The 15,773-nt window shown below is 41.7% G+C and overlaps 2 protein-coding genes across 9 annotated transcripts in view; one reads left to right on the top strand and one right to left on the bottom strand.

The window, feature by feature from the left end:
* The window catches only part of LOC135487440 (calcium-activated potassium channel slowpoke-like), a 26,185-nt gene extending 17,753 nt beyond the window's left edge, over positions 1-8,432 (top strand). For 4 of the 8 annotated variants that reach the window (XM_064771081.1, XM_064771080.1, XM_064771082.1 and 1 more), the window contains 14 exons: positions 394-435; positions 1,319-1,434; positions 1,895-2,053; positions 2,387-2,469; positions 2,870-2,978; positions 3,221-3,271; positions 4,441-4,564; positions 4,893-5,117; positions 5,423-5,636; positions 5,840-5,905; positions 6,088-6,215; positions 6,581-6,769; positions 7,036-7,197; positions 7,441-8,432. In XM_064771081.1, the coding sequence (XP_064627151.1) occupies positions 394-435; positions 1,319-1,434; positions 1,895-2,053; positions 2,387-2,469; positions 2,870-2,978; positions 3,221-3,271; positions 4,441-4,564; positions 4,893-5,117; positions 5,423-5,636; positions 5,840-5,905; positions 6,088-6,215; positions 6,581-6,769; positions 7,036-7,197; positions 7,441-7,521 (1,749 nt within the window). In that variant the 3' untranslated portion in view covers positions 7,522-8,432. The remainder of the gene's footprint in view (positions 1-393; positions 436-1,318; positions 1,435-1,894; positions 2,054-2,386; positions 2,470-2,869; positions 2,979-3,220; positions 3,272-4,440; positions 4,565-4,892; positions 5,118-5,422; positions 5,637-5,839; positions 5,906-6,087; positions 6,216-6,580; positions 6,770-7,035; positions 7,198-7,440) is intronic. The other 4 variants (XM_064771086.1, XM_064771085.1, XM_064771084.1 and 1 more) reach the window with 1 other exon arrangement.
* LOC135487442 (amiloride-sensitive sodium channel subunit gamma-like) lies at positions 8,284-15,773 on the bottom strand. Its single transcript, XM_064771088.1, has 13 exons — positions 15,666-15,773; positions 14,071-14,288; positions 13,623-13,825; positions 12,739-12,950; positions 12,430-12,536; positions 12,082-12,245; positions 11,790-11,906; positions 11,190-11,331; positions 10,813-10,891; positions 10,367-10,424; positions 9,782-9,876; positions 9,458-9,533; positions 8,284-9,068 (listed from the first exon to the last, which is right to left on the bottom strand). Exons 2-13 carry the CDS (start codon positions 14,246-14,248, stop codon positions 8,898-8,900), a joined length of 1,602 nt encoding a protein of 533 aa, XP_064627158.1. The 5' UTR covers positions 14,249-14,288; positions 15,666-15,773; the 3' UTR covers positions 8,284-8,897.

Genomic DNA, 15,773 nt, shown 5'->3' with positions numbered 1-15,773 from the left:
TCCAAATATTTTGTTCACTTGTTTTTTTCTGCTCAAAATGAAGGAACATCATCAGTCCCAAAAAATATTTGGCTTTGAAAATTTTTCAGAATGTTGAACATATGAAAAAGTTCAACAATTTTGTGGGAAAACTTAATCACGCATTTTGTCCCCGGATTTTCAACTTCACTAACGCGACCATTCAACCACAGTGCCATGAGTGGTCTTGTTACCGGGGTTCACTGTTATATAATCGAATTTGGTTGCCTCTCAGGTGGCTATTCTATCATGTCCTTCACCAGAACCCGTCAGTGGCATTCTTAAACTCTTTGGACTTTATCATGACTTTGCAGCGTGTGCAGATGAATTTAGAAACTATCTTTATTTTATAGTAAATCTATTTTTCTGTCATAGGTTGACATGAAATCGTCGAAGAAACATTGTTTGTTACCTAAGGTATAGCAAAGGAATCACACTAGAAGGGCACCATAGGATAGCCATAGTCGAACCACTTGACACAGAATATTAATTTGTAGGTGATGTGATGGGAGTTAGGGTCACAAGTAGTGGATGGGCTGGGTCAGTCCAGACCGAAGGGCTCGTATATTGAGAGGGTCCAGTTTTTCTGATTTGCCCAGCGAATGACTGATGTCTGCTTCCTGCACTGTTTGAGAGTGCACAAATTAACTCCGTCACTATGGTCACAGTGTCAATGTAATATTGTCGAGATGAATACCTGACATCGTTATTATGCTAGTTCAGCACTCATAATCACGGCACCCAGGGGTACACTTTACTACACAAAGGAGACGATTGAATTTGGTGTTTTCAGTGCATGGTGCATGGTACTAGGTCTGACCTTACAATATGCACTTCACCCAGTATGATTATGCAACACATCTGATTTTATTCTCATTTGCTCCCCTGAAATACTACATGCCTTGACGAATGACCTGTTAACGTGTTTCAAGATATTTTCAATTTATGACAGCCATTCTCTGAGACTTTTGAGAATGAGAATCTTATGAATACCTCACTGATTTATGAGAATCGCCGTTGACTGGTAGACCGCGGGCGGACCAGAAATGCAGAAGTCCTAGGTGCCAGCATCAGGTCTTTGATGTAATCTGTCACCAAGACTTATGGCCTCTGCGGTATGAATATCTCATCACTATACTTTGATGAAATAATGTATTTGACTCGTTAGCTGCTGATAAAAGCTCATCTGCAGATTTGCACAGAGATTTTTAGGCCGGGGTGGTAGTTCATGCTCATGACTAAACATGCCTATCACTATTTTAGTGCAATGTCTAAAATCTCCTGTTTCCTATGGATTTAGCGCCACAAGAGGACGTTGACGTGGCAGGAGCACTACAAGAGAAGTGCAGCATTCGAGATGTACACCAGTCGTTTCTCACAGTCATTCCATGGGTTGACATTCAAACAGGCTGCCGAGTAAGTCGATCGAATGGAATGAAATGAAATCTATGTGCAGCGCCCGTTGTACCTGACAAGATTACATGAGTCTTTCTGGAAAGCTTCTTTCGCCATTATTAGATATTGGGTTAGGGTGCATTGATAAAGTGACCAGAAACCTCCAATGAAAATCGTACAACAGAATCCGTTCATCTACAATTGTCCTTCAATGCAGAAAAACAAAGAACTGTTAGTGATGCAGACTAAGGAGATATTTCAAGTGATACCATTAGGTGTATTGTCATCAATGGTACACGTATACGGTTTCGCGATTTGTCGAGAGAACTTTTGTGAAAGGAGACAAGGAGACCAACCTTTCATAAGTTTGTCTCCAAGTCTTGACTCTCTCTTTGTGCAGTGGTTTATGTGATCGTCTTGCCATGTACAAAGTACCATGAGCCACGAGTACTAACATTTGAACCAATTCGACTGTTTCCAGGCTTTGCTACCGCTCCCTGGACCTGCTCCTGATGGCCATAGACGTGCCCCCAGATGAGTTTGGTAACCGCAGCGTGGTGATCAACCCGACTAATGAATACTTCATCGATCAGGATACCGATGGTTTCTTTGTGGCCCAGGACGAGACGGAGGTCAGAAGGTGAGATACGCAATCCATTCAATAGTTGAAGGCTGTTGCATCCGGTTAACGCCCCCCACTCGGTACACCAGTATGGTGATTTTACGCGACAGGGCACGCATCGTATCAAATCTATCCATTCGGTTTGGCTTCAGCGGCGACAATGGATTGGGATATGCTCATTATACGGAAAATAGGGACGACAGGCTGATCGAACAACCCTGTAACCGGAGTAAGCATGTCCCGAATCCATTGTGTTCCGCTGGAGCGTAAGCTGATGGATTTACAATTCGTATTGCGACACTGGGTGAATGGTGAGTAGTAACACTATACCGAGATATTATTATTTTTCAGAGTCCGCTTTTACTGCACGAGATGTCACAAGGATACTGCGAAAATCAAGTTCAGACCTTGTAAATGCGTTAAAACAGGCATGCGTGAGTACTCCTACAAGTTTCTTTCACTAAGCAAAATCTGGCTAAGAACAATTCGGTGAGTCAGCCATGTTTCTCTGTTCACGATCAAGATTTAGTGTAACGCTCGTTACAGTGAGTAGCATCCATCATGTTTAGTTACAAAATCTTCAATGACTATCGAGGGTGGTTCTGAGAGTCGTTGGAAAAAGTTTTATTTGTTGACATTTTGAGACATGATTCAGTCACGATATGGAATGATGATAAACGAACACCTTCCTTTGTTTCACATTTCCAAAGGCAAAATCTGGGTCACTTGGCGCCTATACTTACACCTCCCGTAGCAGCATATGATCCTGCTGAAGAAGGCATCACCGACGAGCAAATATCTCTGATAAATTCAAACTATATTCTTGTTCTTCAGATGAACCCAAGAATAAATCCGAGCAGTTACGCACATCGGGTCTTCTGTACGATGTCGAGAAGGGCAAGGGTGTCCAATCGAATGTCTTCTATGATATCAATGACGACACGTAAGCAATTATCTTGAAGAAAGCAATTCGGAACGCCATGAAGTCATTTAGGATGTTTCTTCCATAAGTTGACTTGAGTGTAATGAAAAGACTTTGGCCAAATGTGAAAAATCACACTTTTGAACGTAACTTACCACTTTGGAACAAATTCCAAGAGTTTTTTCTCCTTAAAAATTGCAAAAGCTTACCCTTCTTTTCGAAGGTTTGTACCAATAACGAAGCATTCGTCGTTACCTTTTCAGCGAGGTTCACATGGGTGACCTGAACAAGAACACAAACGAAAGTTTCATGCCGTAAGTAACTATTAATCTATTCAGACCTAGCAAATCATTGAATTCTGTCGTGCAGCATCAACACAATCAGATGCGATTTCATGGTGACTGTTCACATGATTGTCTAGTCACTTCCCAGGTATGCAATAGTACTGAATTGCTATAAGTGCACCGGTCTTGGAAAACTTTGGTCTTTGATGTTGATATTGAGGACGAGAGAAATATAATGTAGCTTCATCTGAACGATACGACAGTCCACATTGCTTTGATCTATATATTGTACAATGTAATGCCGTCGGTAACATTAACCATGACATTTCTAATATCACGAAATCACGGACTTCAGGGCTTTCGGATAGAAAGAGGTAAGAGTACTCACTGCTTTATTCTTTGCATGGTTGTTGATGTTCGTAGTTTTTAAGATTCCGATGTGATTAGTTTTGACAGGAAACACTCTGTTTTAATCGGTGAAAACAGATCGAAGCACTCAAGCTATCTGAATGGTACCTTTTTTTTTTAGCTGATATTACTTTTGGTGTGCATGGTATTTTTTTAGCATCATTTTTTACTTTTATGTTAAGAATTGTGTCTCGTTTTTAGTAACAAAGATCTTAGTGACATCCTCTATATTTTTCGTTGCCAAATGAAGAATCTATCCAAAGTTGTCTCAAAATTCACCCCATGTCAAGTACATGTATTTGTACACTTAGACATGTGAGACGACGTCCTGTTCCTGATGTCACTTACAACCTTTTGTTTCTCATGGGATCTTTTGTTACATGTGTTCTGGCGTGTTTTATCTATAGTAGTATTGTCTCATCACCTGCCTGCATCAACCTGGTCCATAGGCTGGTTTATGTTCAGCATCACTTTAAATGTTTGAGAAGTTTGTAGTTGTTGTTGAATACCACAATCGAATCTTGATAGTATAGTATAAGGTATAATGGTAAAACGACCGCCCCTAGAATGTAGAAAACAGCTGACGGTACACATTATTGCCCTCCGAGGCCATGACTGTACGTGTAGCTAACAGAAGTATTGGAGTTGTTCATCAGAGGGTTTCACTGATTTAGGTCCGTTGAGTCGTGGAAGGTAAATAGTTTTGTCACCTTGTAAATGGTATCAATCAAACGTGATACATCAAGCAAGTCAGCTGACCCTACTTTAACTTTGGGTTGACTTTGTTTCAGCGGGCTGGGAGAGGCGAACGAGAGAGCACTGACCGCCTCCAATGACTCGATCAATGACGACAAACTCGATACAACTGGTCTGTTCTATTGGTGTCAGGACCATGACATGGATGATGTGGTTATGGTGAGAATGGATATGACGCATACTCTTGACAAGACTGGGATGAGGATCGAAGGAGCTAGTTTTACACTACAGGCAGATTATCATTGACTTAATACACAATGGGGAAGCCTTGGTTTTAGATGCCGCCAATGCTTTAATTGGCGTTGATTTGTATAAACATGTAGAGGTAACCATTGATACCGTGTTCGTGGGCTTTGCTGGGGGTCTAGAAACGTATAGATAAGCTATACGCTATTACTTGGTCCAAATAGTTTTGTATCATTATAAATTTCTTCATGTCTTAATCACGAGTGTCACCATTATAACACCAATGCTCGCACCTTTGCAGACGTATCAGCAGGCCGCCAGCAAGCATTTCAGCAACCACGTGGTCCTGTGTTTATTCGCCGAGTCCGATTCGCCGCTGATTGGCCTGTGTAGCTTCATCATGCCCCTCAGAGCTAGCAACCTCAGAGCCATTGACATCAAGCCAATCCTCATCATCGGCAACTTGGACTACCTCAAGAGAGAATGGACCAACATCATGAACTTCCCTCAAGTCTATATACTCTCGGTAAGTAACCACAGACCGAAGGACATCCTCATTAATGAGCACCTGGGTTACACACAGGCAAATATCAAAATCTTTCACAGCCTCAATTTTGTGTTTGTCTAACACAAATACCGTCATACCTTACTGTGATACCGTCAGCAAGAAGGGCCGAAATACACTCGGTAAGAATCAGAATTAGAAAACTGTAACATGCCACTGGAAATGATGGTTTTATTTCGTACGTCCGTCAGGGTAACATGAAGGTGGTTGATAACATGCTAATGTTACTTAGAAAAGCTTACTAAAAGGTTTTATCATTTTTTTAGACTAACTATGTGCCAAGCTTGACCAAGACCATCCACATTGGGAACAGCCAGGGATCCCCACTCAGCAGGGCCTACCTCCGCGCCGCGAACATCTTCGAGTGCTCCATGTGTGTCGTGCTCACTGCCCGCAAGAATATGACCGAGATGAGCTTGGCTGACAAGGAAGCGATTCTTTGTACACTGAACATTAAAACAATGCCTAAAGATATCATGGGTAAGTTGAATATTATTGGTGCCCAAAACGGAGACGATGTAGGATTCTCGAAGATCTAAAATCGTAACAGACTTTGACGTATGGACATACATCCAGAGTAAGTGAAGGCGTTTACCTGTGGACATTCCATTTTCTTTGAGTTTTATTTCACCTTGAGCCAAGCATATATTCCCTTAATGAAGAGTACTTGCATCTTCTTTCAGCCGGTCGATCAGTGCATGGTGTTGATGATGCACCGGGAGAGCGCATTCTTACCATCACGGAACTAGGTAAGCATGAGATATCACGTCGGCTACGACGATGACCCGTGATTCCATAACCTATAGTTCACTCGCATTTCAGTTGGCGAATACGATCACGCTAATTTTCCATCAACATTATTGTCTCTTTTTCCTTTTAAAAAATGGCGTCTGAAAACTCCAGCATCTTGATTATTGTCCTTTCTCTTCAGCCAATGACTACAATGTACAATATCTTGAACAAGACGACGATACAGACGATGTCGAAATCTTCATGGCTCAGCCGTACGCCTGTGGGAAGGTCTTCACCAGCACACTCCTAGACTCCCTCATGAGCACAGTAGGGACTTTTTATAATTATAGGGAGCCAGTTCCTTCAACATTACTCGTCAGAATGTTGTTCTCTCATATTGCAACAGTAACACAGTATTTGATGTAGATATCACTGTCATGACTTCATAAGCACAGTTACGGTATCTGGCTTTACTTCTCTTATTTGCTTCATGAATACATGACGTTGTAACCTCCTGTCTTCCCTTACCAGCACGGTACGAATATCCCTTACAATTTGATAAAGTAATGCGAAGAATGAATAACTCATTAGTCTTTAACTCTCAGAATCGGAGCAGGTGGGCACTCTTAATGCAGTTGATAGTAATTAACTTGAAGACAGTGTCGTAATCGATATGTACAATGTAATTACAGACCTACCACAACCAGAATGCTCTCGCCTTCATCCGCGCGCTCGTGACTGGTGGCGTGACGACCCAAGTGGAGCAGATCTACGCTGAGGGCTTCGGCCTCATCGCCGGCGACAGAGTCAACCCCCAAGGTCGAAACAGAACGCGCGTGTCTCAAGTGGACTTTGAAGACGAACGCTTTGTGCAATTCCAGGTAGAGTCTTTTAGAGGTGGTTCTTTTCAAAGTAAACTAGCTCACTATACAGTGAAACCTGTATATATGTCACGGTGCGTTCTGCAACTATGGTAGTCAAGAGACAATCGGTAACTACAACGAGTCCAGTCAAGCTTGGATGGCTTTCACTACAGACACTTTACAATCTCTATGTGGTAGAATATCCGTCTAAATCGGCTTAAACTGGCGTCGACCTCGTTTTTTACGTTAGTTTCTGAGTCAATAAAAGATATTGATTGTTTCAGAATGGTTGTACCTTCGAAGAGTTGTGGCTATATGCCATTCGTAAATTTGGCATTATCCTCATTGGGCTCTACCGGCTGCTGTATCCAAGTCAGCCAAACGCATTTAAACGTTTTGTTATCACTCTTCCCGCCAAGGAGATGAGCATACTCCCCTCAGATAAGGTAAGGAAATGTCCAGTTTAAATGTAACGCAAGATCAGCACAGAGAAACTTTTACTCAACTGATGGACTGTCCGAGCCAATCCTCCAAGTAGCGTTCAGACAGCGCAAATAAGAACTCGTTGAACGCTTCGTATTGGTTATAAACTGACATGACGTATGCGTCTTGGAAATATAAGATATTTGACGTTAAACAAGTTTTTCTGATCAACAATTATGCTGATTATATTTTGTGTTTTTTTCCAGTTTTTCCTGTTGGAGCCGTTCGTACCTACGAGAAAGATGTCAAGTAATGTTGAAGTAGAGGAGCAAAACACCGTCTTGTAGACTGACATGCCATGGTTTAGTCAACAACAATTTCGTCACTGTATCAAATTGACAGGCCTCGCACGAAGAACGGCGAAGGGCTGTACTGGTTGCATTCTGGCAAAGAGAAAGAGATTTTCTGCAATTTACATGTAATTTTAAATGTGCCATATCAATGACTTACCCTCTATCGGTCTATTTTTATAACATGTGCTGTACATATGAATTGTTTCGTTTCTTTGACAGACGTTTTTATTGTTTTTAACTGTATTTTAGCTGGTATGGGACCATATTGACTTTCATCAACTTCAACAGGCATATACTGGTATATTATCGATGTTTGATTCCAAAGTGTGTGTTTTGGAGGGGGGGGGGAGGCAACGTATACATGATGATGTGGGGTGATAGAAGAGCTACCATTATAAACAAACATGTTTTTCTAGGTGCAACAACACACTGGCCTACCAGGTCCTGTGGTACATTTGTAATTGCACTTGTGTCCTACCAAGAATTAGATAAATAAAGACTAATATGAATGTATTCAGTACATTTTCATCAAGTTGCATAGACGTGCACATTAGACACGGTATTTCAACAAATCCACCCTCCCACACGGGCCTGTGAAGGTCAGCTACTTGCGCTTTTGGTGGAACGAGTCTTGGCCCTCGTGCCTTGGAGCCTGCTAGACTTCTATCTTTCAAGCTACAAATATTGTTTTAGATTTGGAAGTCACCTGAAAACCAAGCATGCATATATGAAGTAAGAAGAGAGTTAACTCACTAGTTTCTAGAAACAGTTTAAAATTTGTGATTCTTTTATTCTTCGTTCTTTGTACAGTTAATCTAGAACCCATGAACAGTTTTATGAGTGCATTTTACATTTGATATACACATACATGTCGAAATAAAATAAAACAAACGAATAAGTAAAAACGGGTTTTGTTAGTTTTCTGATTGTCAAAACCGGCTAAATGGAAACACAGTATATACAAAATAGTATGTCCTAAAAACTATACGGAAAACGCTGATCATTAAATCCTTCGTATCTCTGATGCAAATAGCTATGGCGTGGAAGGATGTCCACGAACTACGTAATCACAAACATGTATAACTGACGAGATGGATAACCAGGAAGAACAATAAAACTACACTTGTAATTGAAAAGTGCACACTAATCTTTGGTGACGCTTTTCAGACTTTGTATATACACAGGTTTGTTTGCCTTTTGCAAGTGCGACAACTATTTACAACGTTTCGAGTATTTTTACAGTGCACATTCTTATAACTGGATCTTATCTTGATCATTTGCCTTTTTGTCTGCAGACGAACTTATACTGTCTCAAACACAATTAGGAAACGGAAATATTTGGAGATAAACCAATACGTCATGACGCCATCTTATGCCTTCGCTGGGGCGGTTTTGTTTTTCATCGTCTTCTTTATTTTGCGTTTCTGTGAGCAGATGAAGCAAAGATCCATGAAGAACTCGATCATTTCCACCAAGGTGACGATCGAGAGGCCGAGATAGAGCTCAACTGTTCCGCCGAGATCCGATGCCATTTCCGCGACCTGTAAAATAATTGAATATCTTGATAGTGAAAGACTGGTCATTAAGTGGCTTTTAAAAAAATATATGCACATACATACATTTCCGAATTTTGTGTAGTGATCAGATCTTCTTGTGTATGCATGCTTTCCCCTTGCAGGTTCATGATGACTGTGATTATTTCAGAATCTCTTAGTGATATATTGAACATGTTCCAATTCGTCTGGTCAATCTTTGAGATATACTGTATAAGCACCAGTGACTTAGACATCCGCGAATGGTCCTTTACTCGAGTTCCCAAGCCATAATACAAACCGACCTCTTATTTTAAAGTTTGTTGTGCGTGTTGTAAGCGGGAGAGGTTCTTTTTAACTACATATACCTGGCCATCTCTGATTACTGACATACTTACTGTATAGGCGCGCGCTGTGACGACATACTGGTACTTCATATCTTCGTAGAAAACACTCACTTTTAAAATTTCCTCGCTGAAAGAAGTATGCATTTATGGAATAAATAGTCAACGAGTTCGCCGTTAGTCGTCTACAGAAGAAAATGCCACGTCCCTGCCCATGTTTCTTCTTGACAACGTATTTCTTGCCTTTTTATGCCTAAATTTTCAAGACGGCTTTTTTCGAGAGATTTTGAAGATTACAGTACGAAGTGGTCAACAACAGTCTGATCTAAATGACTCGAATCCCCCGTAAAAGTTAGACATGCTGACATGACTAGATACCTCATGTAAAGCCGCTTTTCTTCTATAGTAGATTGTGCTTCAATCAGTTGCTGCAGAGCCGGATTAGTAGTCGACAACATATTTATCACATCTTTCTATAACAACAAAAGAAGAAGTTGACGGAGGTAAATTTAATGATCGATTTCTACCTTTTCCTTCGACAAGTCTTTACTCGAACCCTTTTGTCATTCCATAGCACCCGGGGAATGTTTAGGAGCAGCTACAACGCGCTCACTGAAACTTTGAACTCGAACTTCAAATTCAACTTTCGAACTGGCGAAGGACGAAGTGGCTCGGAAAGGGGTCGAACGAACGACCTCTAGATTACGACCCCTAATCGCTGTGGTGCCGCATTCCCGAGAAGTATATGTACAAATGTCATCGACATCAAACGTGACTACGGTCGTTTCTGAAGTCTTAACATATCTCAAATAAGTTGATGCTTGCGTTACTATTTGCCCCAAGTTGTCAAGTATCTTTTCCGTTGAATAAAACGTATCCTGTGGGCTTAAATGAGCTTGTACTACATGGTTAGCTCCGTGATGCTAATAAATAGTTTAGTAGTTAAATGATGGCAAAACTAACCTCTTTTTTATGTGCTGGCCATGTTGATGACGCCACTGTTGATGGGTAAGAGTAATCACTGGAAAACATATCAGCAAACAAAGTTTTCATGGGCGTTTGGTCGAAAAGGTCAAGTTACCTTCAGTCAACCAAAATATGCGAAAAAGGATCTTTTTAAGTTTTTCGACGTCTGTTGCAGAATCTTCACCTGCCGATAACGTTGTAACGGAGCAATTGCAAGGGCCTCTGTTATTGGTCACCAGCTCCCTCATCCACGAGACGTATAGGTGCTGTCCTTACTTTAGCAGTGCTGTGGGACCTCATCTGAGCGCTCATTTAGACACCAAAAACACGATCTTAACTCCGATTGTCAGCTGCGAGATATTTCATATGCTTGCCCAGACGCCTCGACCAAGAAATTGCGTTTTCGGTACTTTACCGAGAACACAATTCCAATTCATACTCACATGCAACTTGGTGGACAATCTTTGTTACACGTCAGGGAACCATTATGGAGTTTTCTTTCGAGCTGTCCGATGCAAATCCCTGTGAGAAATAAACCGTTTGACAATTTCAGTTCAATACATTTCAGTGCATTACGACGATTGCATTATGATGTGTATGTACTGGTCCCAGGTATAGGTCATGTACTGGTGGGTACGTCCTGTAAAAGACGTAATATGTCTCCAGTCTGTCGGGGGTTGCAAGAGCTACGCGATGGAATGCATTTGTGTTAAGATATGATTGCGGTTCGTGGAGCTTTGCAGACTCGTGTCAAATCTACCATGGTTTTTATAGTAGATTTTTTAATGTGTTCATAGATTATATGGGTTCTGCTACTCACTTGTTACTCTCTCGTTAAGTTTACAAAAGTCTGCTGTCGGGACGTCCGTACCATCAAATGCTGACCCGGTGTATACGTAGAACGCATGTTTGCAGTTACATTCCTCGACGACTTTCTTCTGGAAACACGTATTCTCACAACCCTGAAAAAGTACGATAAGGTTAAAACCTGGAGAAACAACAGCTCATTCGTAGGAAGGTCTTCCTAGGTTCGATGTAGAATATCCTATAAATGTCATCTCTCCCGAGGTTGATCACCTCTGTAAATTACAGTTACTACTAAAAAGATGCTTCAAATTACAGTACATTGGCTCAAAAATATAACCAAGCTCCGTTAGCCAAGATATGGCCATTTTAACCAAGAATCTCGGTAAAACCTCAGCTTAATCACGGTAAATTCTTGAAACTCTTGACAGAATCCTAGCTAGAAGCACCATTTCTTGACTAAAGGGGTCTATTAGAGATAATGATAAGAGACTCTGTATAATCACTGGGGTTGATATTATAAAACATTGTCTCCTTTACGGGAGGAGTCAACATATTCGCTGTCTAAAAGATAAACATTGATAAAAGGGCTCTTGGTTTGTTAGGGAATGCGTACCTCAGCCGTGTAGTTTACTCCTGTCAGCAATTCCGTGTAGGCATCTTTCTTTTTGGCTTCCTCATCAGTAACGTTTACGCAATTGCCATATGGCCATACTTCTCGCAGGACAACAACCTAAATGAAAACAAAAGTGCGAGACCATTTGGCACAAACAATGCCAATGACAATCAAAATGATGGCGTTGCAAGATGGCGTTGCAACAAATGACGTAGACGAACAGATCTATAAAAGTGCTATTCGAAACGTAAATTATAAAGCGTACCGATTGCACTATCGCCGAGTAACTTACCTGTCTGACCCCAATCTGGGTGTCCGTGCCCGGCGACACCAGCATACCAGCGTCCTCGGGAAAGGGAAACTTTTTCTGGTTGTGTACGAGCACTTTCAGCCCAGCTGCTTCAGAAATGGTTGGGAAGTAATCCGTCTGGTCGATAAGCATAGTCAAACTCAAACCTGGAAGCGAGATGATTGAAATAAATGCTGATTAAAATGGCCTTTCTGTGTTTTCTTGACCGAACCACGTTGACATTGCGAGCTTCCTACACTATCTATATGTTTGACTGCAACGCGCCACTTAGGCCTGAAGCAGTGACCCGCCGGTGACATTTCAGAGAGACAGCGATTAGTTCTTCCTTACCATGAATAGGACCAGAGGCGCTTACACTTGCTACATCACCATTGTCATCTGGCGTATTAAAGGTAAAACAGTTTCCAAACTGCGCATGGACCGTCCTGGTGAAATTCCTGAAACCAAAGCAATGTATAGTATAAAGAGGAATGATCGAGCACCAAACCGTGGACGGATGGCGCCGAGCTGGATATCGTTGTTGTAACAGAGAAGTACTTAAAATCGCATCTGTGAGCCCGGTATGCGAGGGTGATGAGTGCCGCACCAGATATCGTTGTGACACGCACTAAAGAATGATTCGATTAATAATAAACTTACCTGGGCGAACACGTCTTTCCGTTAAACGCACAGTCCAGCATCATTTCTTTCAAACCGTAGCCAACATTTTGTTTTTCCTCATCAGACAGGGCCATGTATGTCTGGTAGAATAAAACTTTGGCGTCGTAGTCGGTTCGTTGGTCTGAGAAGTTAATGTTGTCCCACGAGAACGTGCCAGTCCCGCTTTGTTGTGGACCAGCGTTTCCGGTGTTCTGAAGGGAAGTTGGGATAATGTTAGAAGGGTCATCTGGAGAATCCTACCACCCCTTCAAGGCAGCCACTAGGTGCCACTATTCTCATTTCAAAACATGAAAAACTCGAGAATCCTGAATTTATCGAATCATCTGGCAGTCCGCCATGTTGGTTGCGTGGTAGAAAAGTATACATTGCAACATCTCCGCGTGCCAGTCATTTTCTGTCACATGGCATGATTACCTTGAAAACCAAGAAAACAAAAATGGCCGACGGCCAGTGGATGGCTCCCCCCACCCCATTTTACCTACGCCTTACTTTATGCCGTTTATTACCTTCCCACATATCGGAGAGAAATGGTTCTATGCTCGTTGGACATAGGCGGGGACCCGGCTTCTGGATGTCTGAATGACTTTTTGATGATACCAGAATATTGAAGATGCTATTGTAAAGGAGGTGGTCAAGTCCTCATTATCTAAAAACTGAGTAACCACGCAACCATCTCCAGGTCTCATTGTGAATGCAATAGAGGTTGATAAGCCAGTACGAAGCACTGAGCCTGGCTGTCCGAATGCATTTGCCATCAGCCTCAATAATGTGGCTTTTCTCCATTATATCGAAATGAAAACTATTGCCTCCTGACCTCCTAGCACTGGCATCTATGGGTACATTCGCCTGTGTCTACCGCATACCTGTGCTTTCTGAGCATCAAAAAATGTCCTTGCCGCAGAACCGTCTGGCAACCTGGTCGTTCTTGAGTTACGAACAGGATTCAGGTTACACAAGGTCACCGCGGGAAATTCCTTTTCCCGAGCGTAGACGTATTCGAATGTGGTGGAGGTCGGCCATGATGTGAAATACTCGACCACAGTGTACAGCTGCCAGACGGCGACCCCTGAAAAGGGGAGAAAGTGAGAAATGATGAGCGGGTGAACATTATTAGTAAATGCAGTTGATGAGATAAAAGCTTGGTAGAAAATTTAAGAGGCGGGAAGAACGTGGGATGTGTTGGTGTCCCATACGAAAATGGTAACATTACATTGAATGTAACTGGTCGACATGAAAGACCTGCCATGGGAGGATGGGAACTATCTACTTTTATCTCAATCCAGGCAACCTACACGATGGAGGAAGACTTACCTAGAAGGGTGAACATGACAGTGATCCAGATGACTTTCTTGGCAATGTGTAGGTCCATCTGTATACGGGGCACCCCGTGCATGTCGATGTCGGCCATGAGCTCTTTGAGCCTCGCCTTGGCAGACACCTCATCCATCTCATCATCATCAGGAAGCGGTTCCTTCTTGTCATCTGGCATGGCGGCGTTAGTAGATTGTAATCTCAGGTGGTCAAATACTCTATGAAGATTGGTAAGGCCGATGAAATTCATAGATAAAACCAAAATATATAGTATAGGCCTGATTCAGCTAGGGGATTTTATAGCCGTAACGGGAAACCAGACTCAGTCCCAGGGGTCATTCAGTAATCAAACGTAGCCTCTGGTGAGGTTGGTTGGCGTAGTTTGATGATACTGCCGCTTGTCACCAATCAGGCTGTAGAGTAATTTGAATTACCACATACCAGCTGGGGCAAAGCGTAGTCTCCCGCGCCGACGACCAGCGTTATCTTTATCAAGTTTAACACCGTTTCTTTCTTGATAATGATAATAACAATATTATCGATGCAATCATTTAAATCCTCCGTTAATGGTGCTGATGTTATGTCTGACTCGATCAGATGAATCGAACTCTGATTACTTGGCAGACCATCATACTTTAAGGCCACTAGTAAATAAAGCTGGACTCTCTTTGAAGGTTCGTTTTAAGCTTCTAAGCTTTAGCCCTCCAACCAAATCAAGATGATATGAATACGATCGTCTCAGTTGGACACGCTTCATGTATCGATACACCATGGTTCGTCCATACAGCTTTCTAGTTCAGCAGAACCTCTTTGATACACCTGCTAAATGAGTCCTAATATCCTTTGTGACATGAAATAGTAATTAGCATGACCTACATTAACATGGCATTTATCCAGCCAGCTAATGGTAACATATAAAATATCTTCACCGTAAGATTGAGTGAAGTGAGCCAGCTGGGCGATTTGCTTAAATGCAAGAAGGTCACCAACTACTTTCTCCGAGTATTCCTGCCGGGCACCCTGATATGTCGGAATCCATGATGATAATTACAAACCTCGTTTTATATCAGGACTTCTATCATAGATCTTAAAAGGCCCATAGATTCTATGATGGCCATTATAGATTCTATAACTCTCAATAAAAAGGTAATCCTAAAGGAAACGGTTGATACGTCCAGGATGATTATTCTTGGCTAAAATGACTGTTATCATAAGGACATCAGTAGAGCTGGAGCAACAGATGGTGGTGGATATCCTCCGTTAGAGAATCTATAACGCGCAATCATAGAATTTGTGACGATTTGTCCCTTTCGGAAATTATTTTCAAACTATTGGTGTTCATTTTGACATGATAAATTATGGATGCAAAATGCATCCATAACTGTTTTTAAGTAGGAAACAGAACGTCGAAGTTGGTTGTTGTGTGTCAAAACTAAAATATGTGCGTGTCAAAAGTGAAAATCTGCTTTTTGGTACTCGAACGGTTATAGCTCAAAAACAGAAGCGTGAATTAATGCAAAACGGAATTTCTCGGAACCACCGATTCAGAATATTGTAAAATATTGTAAAATTGTGCAGATATTTTCTAACATTACCTCCGATCCCCAATGTTAGTGGACAATCCTAGTCCAGTTCCTGAAAATATAGACTGCTAAAGATCCATCGTGATTGATGTGTCGCGAACGCTAAAGAAATGAAAATGA

Source organism: Lineus longissimus, chromosome 5 (genome assembly GCF_910592395.1).
Source record: "Lineus longissimus chromosome 5, tnLinLong1.2, whole genome shotgun sequence".
Lineage (NCBI taxonomy): Eukaryota > Metazoa > Nemertea > Pilidiophora > Heteronemertea > Lineidae > Lineus > Lineus longissimus.
Note: the sequence above shows the minus strand (reverse complement) of the source record. Positions and strands in the feature narration are given on the sequence as shown.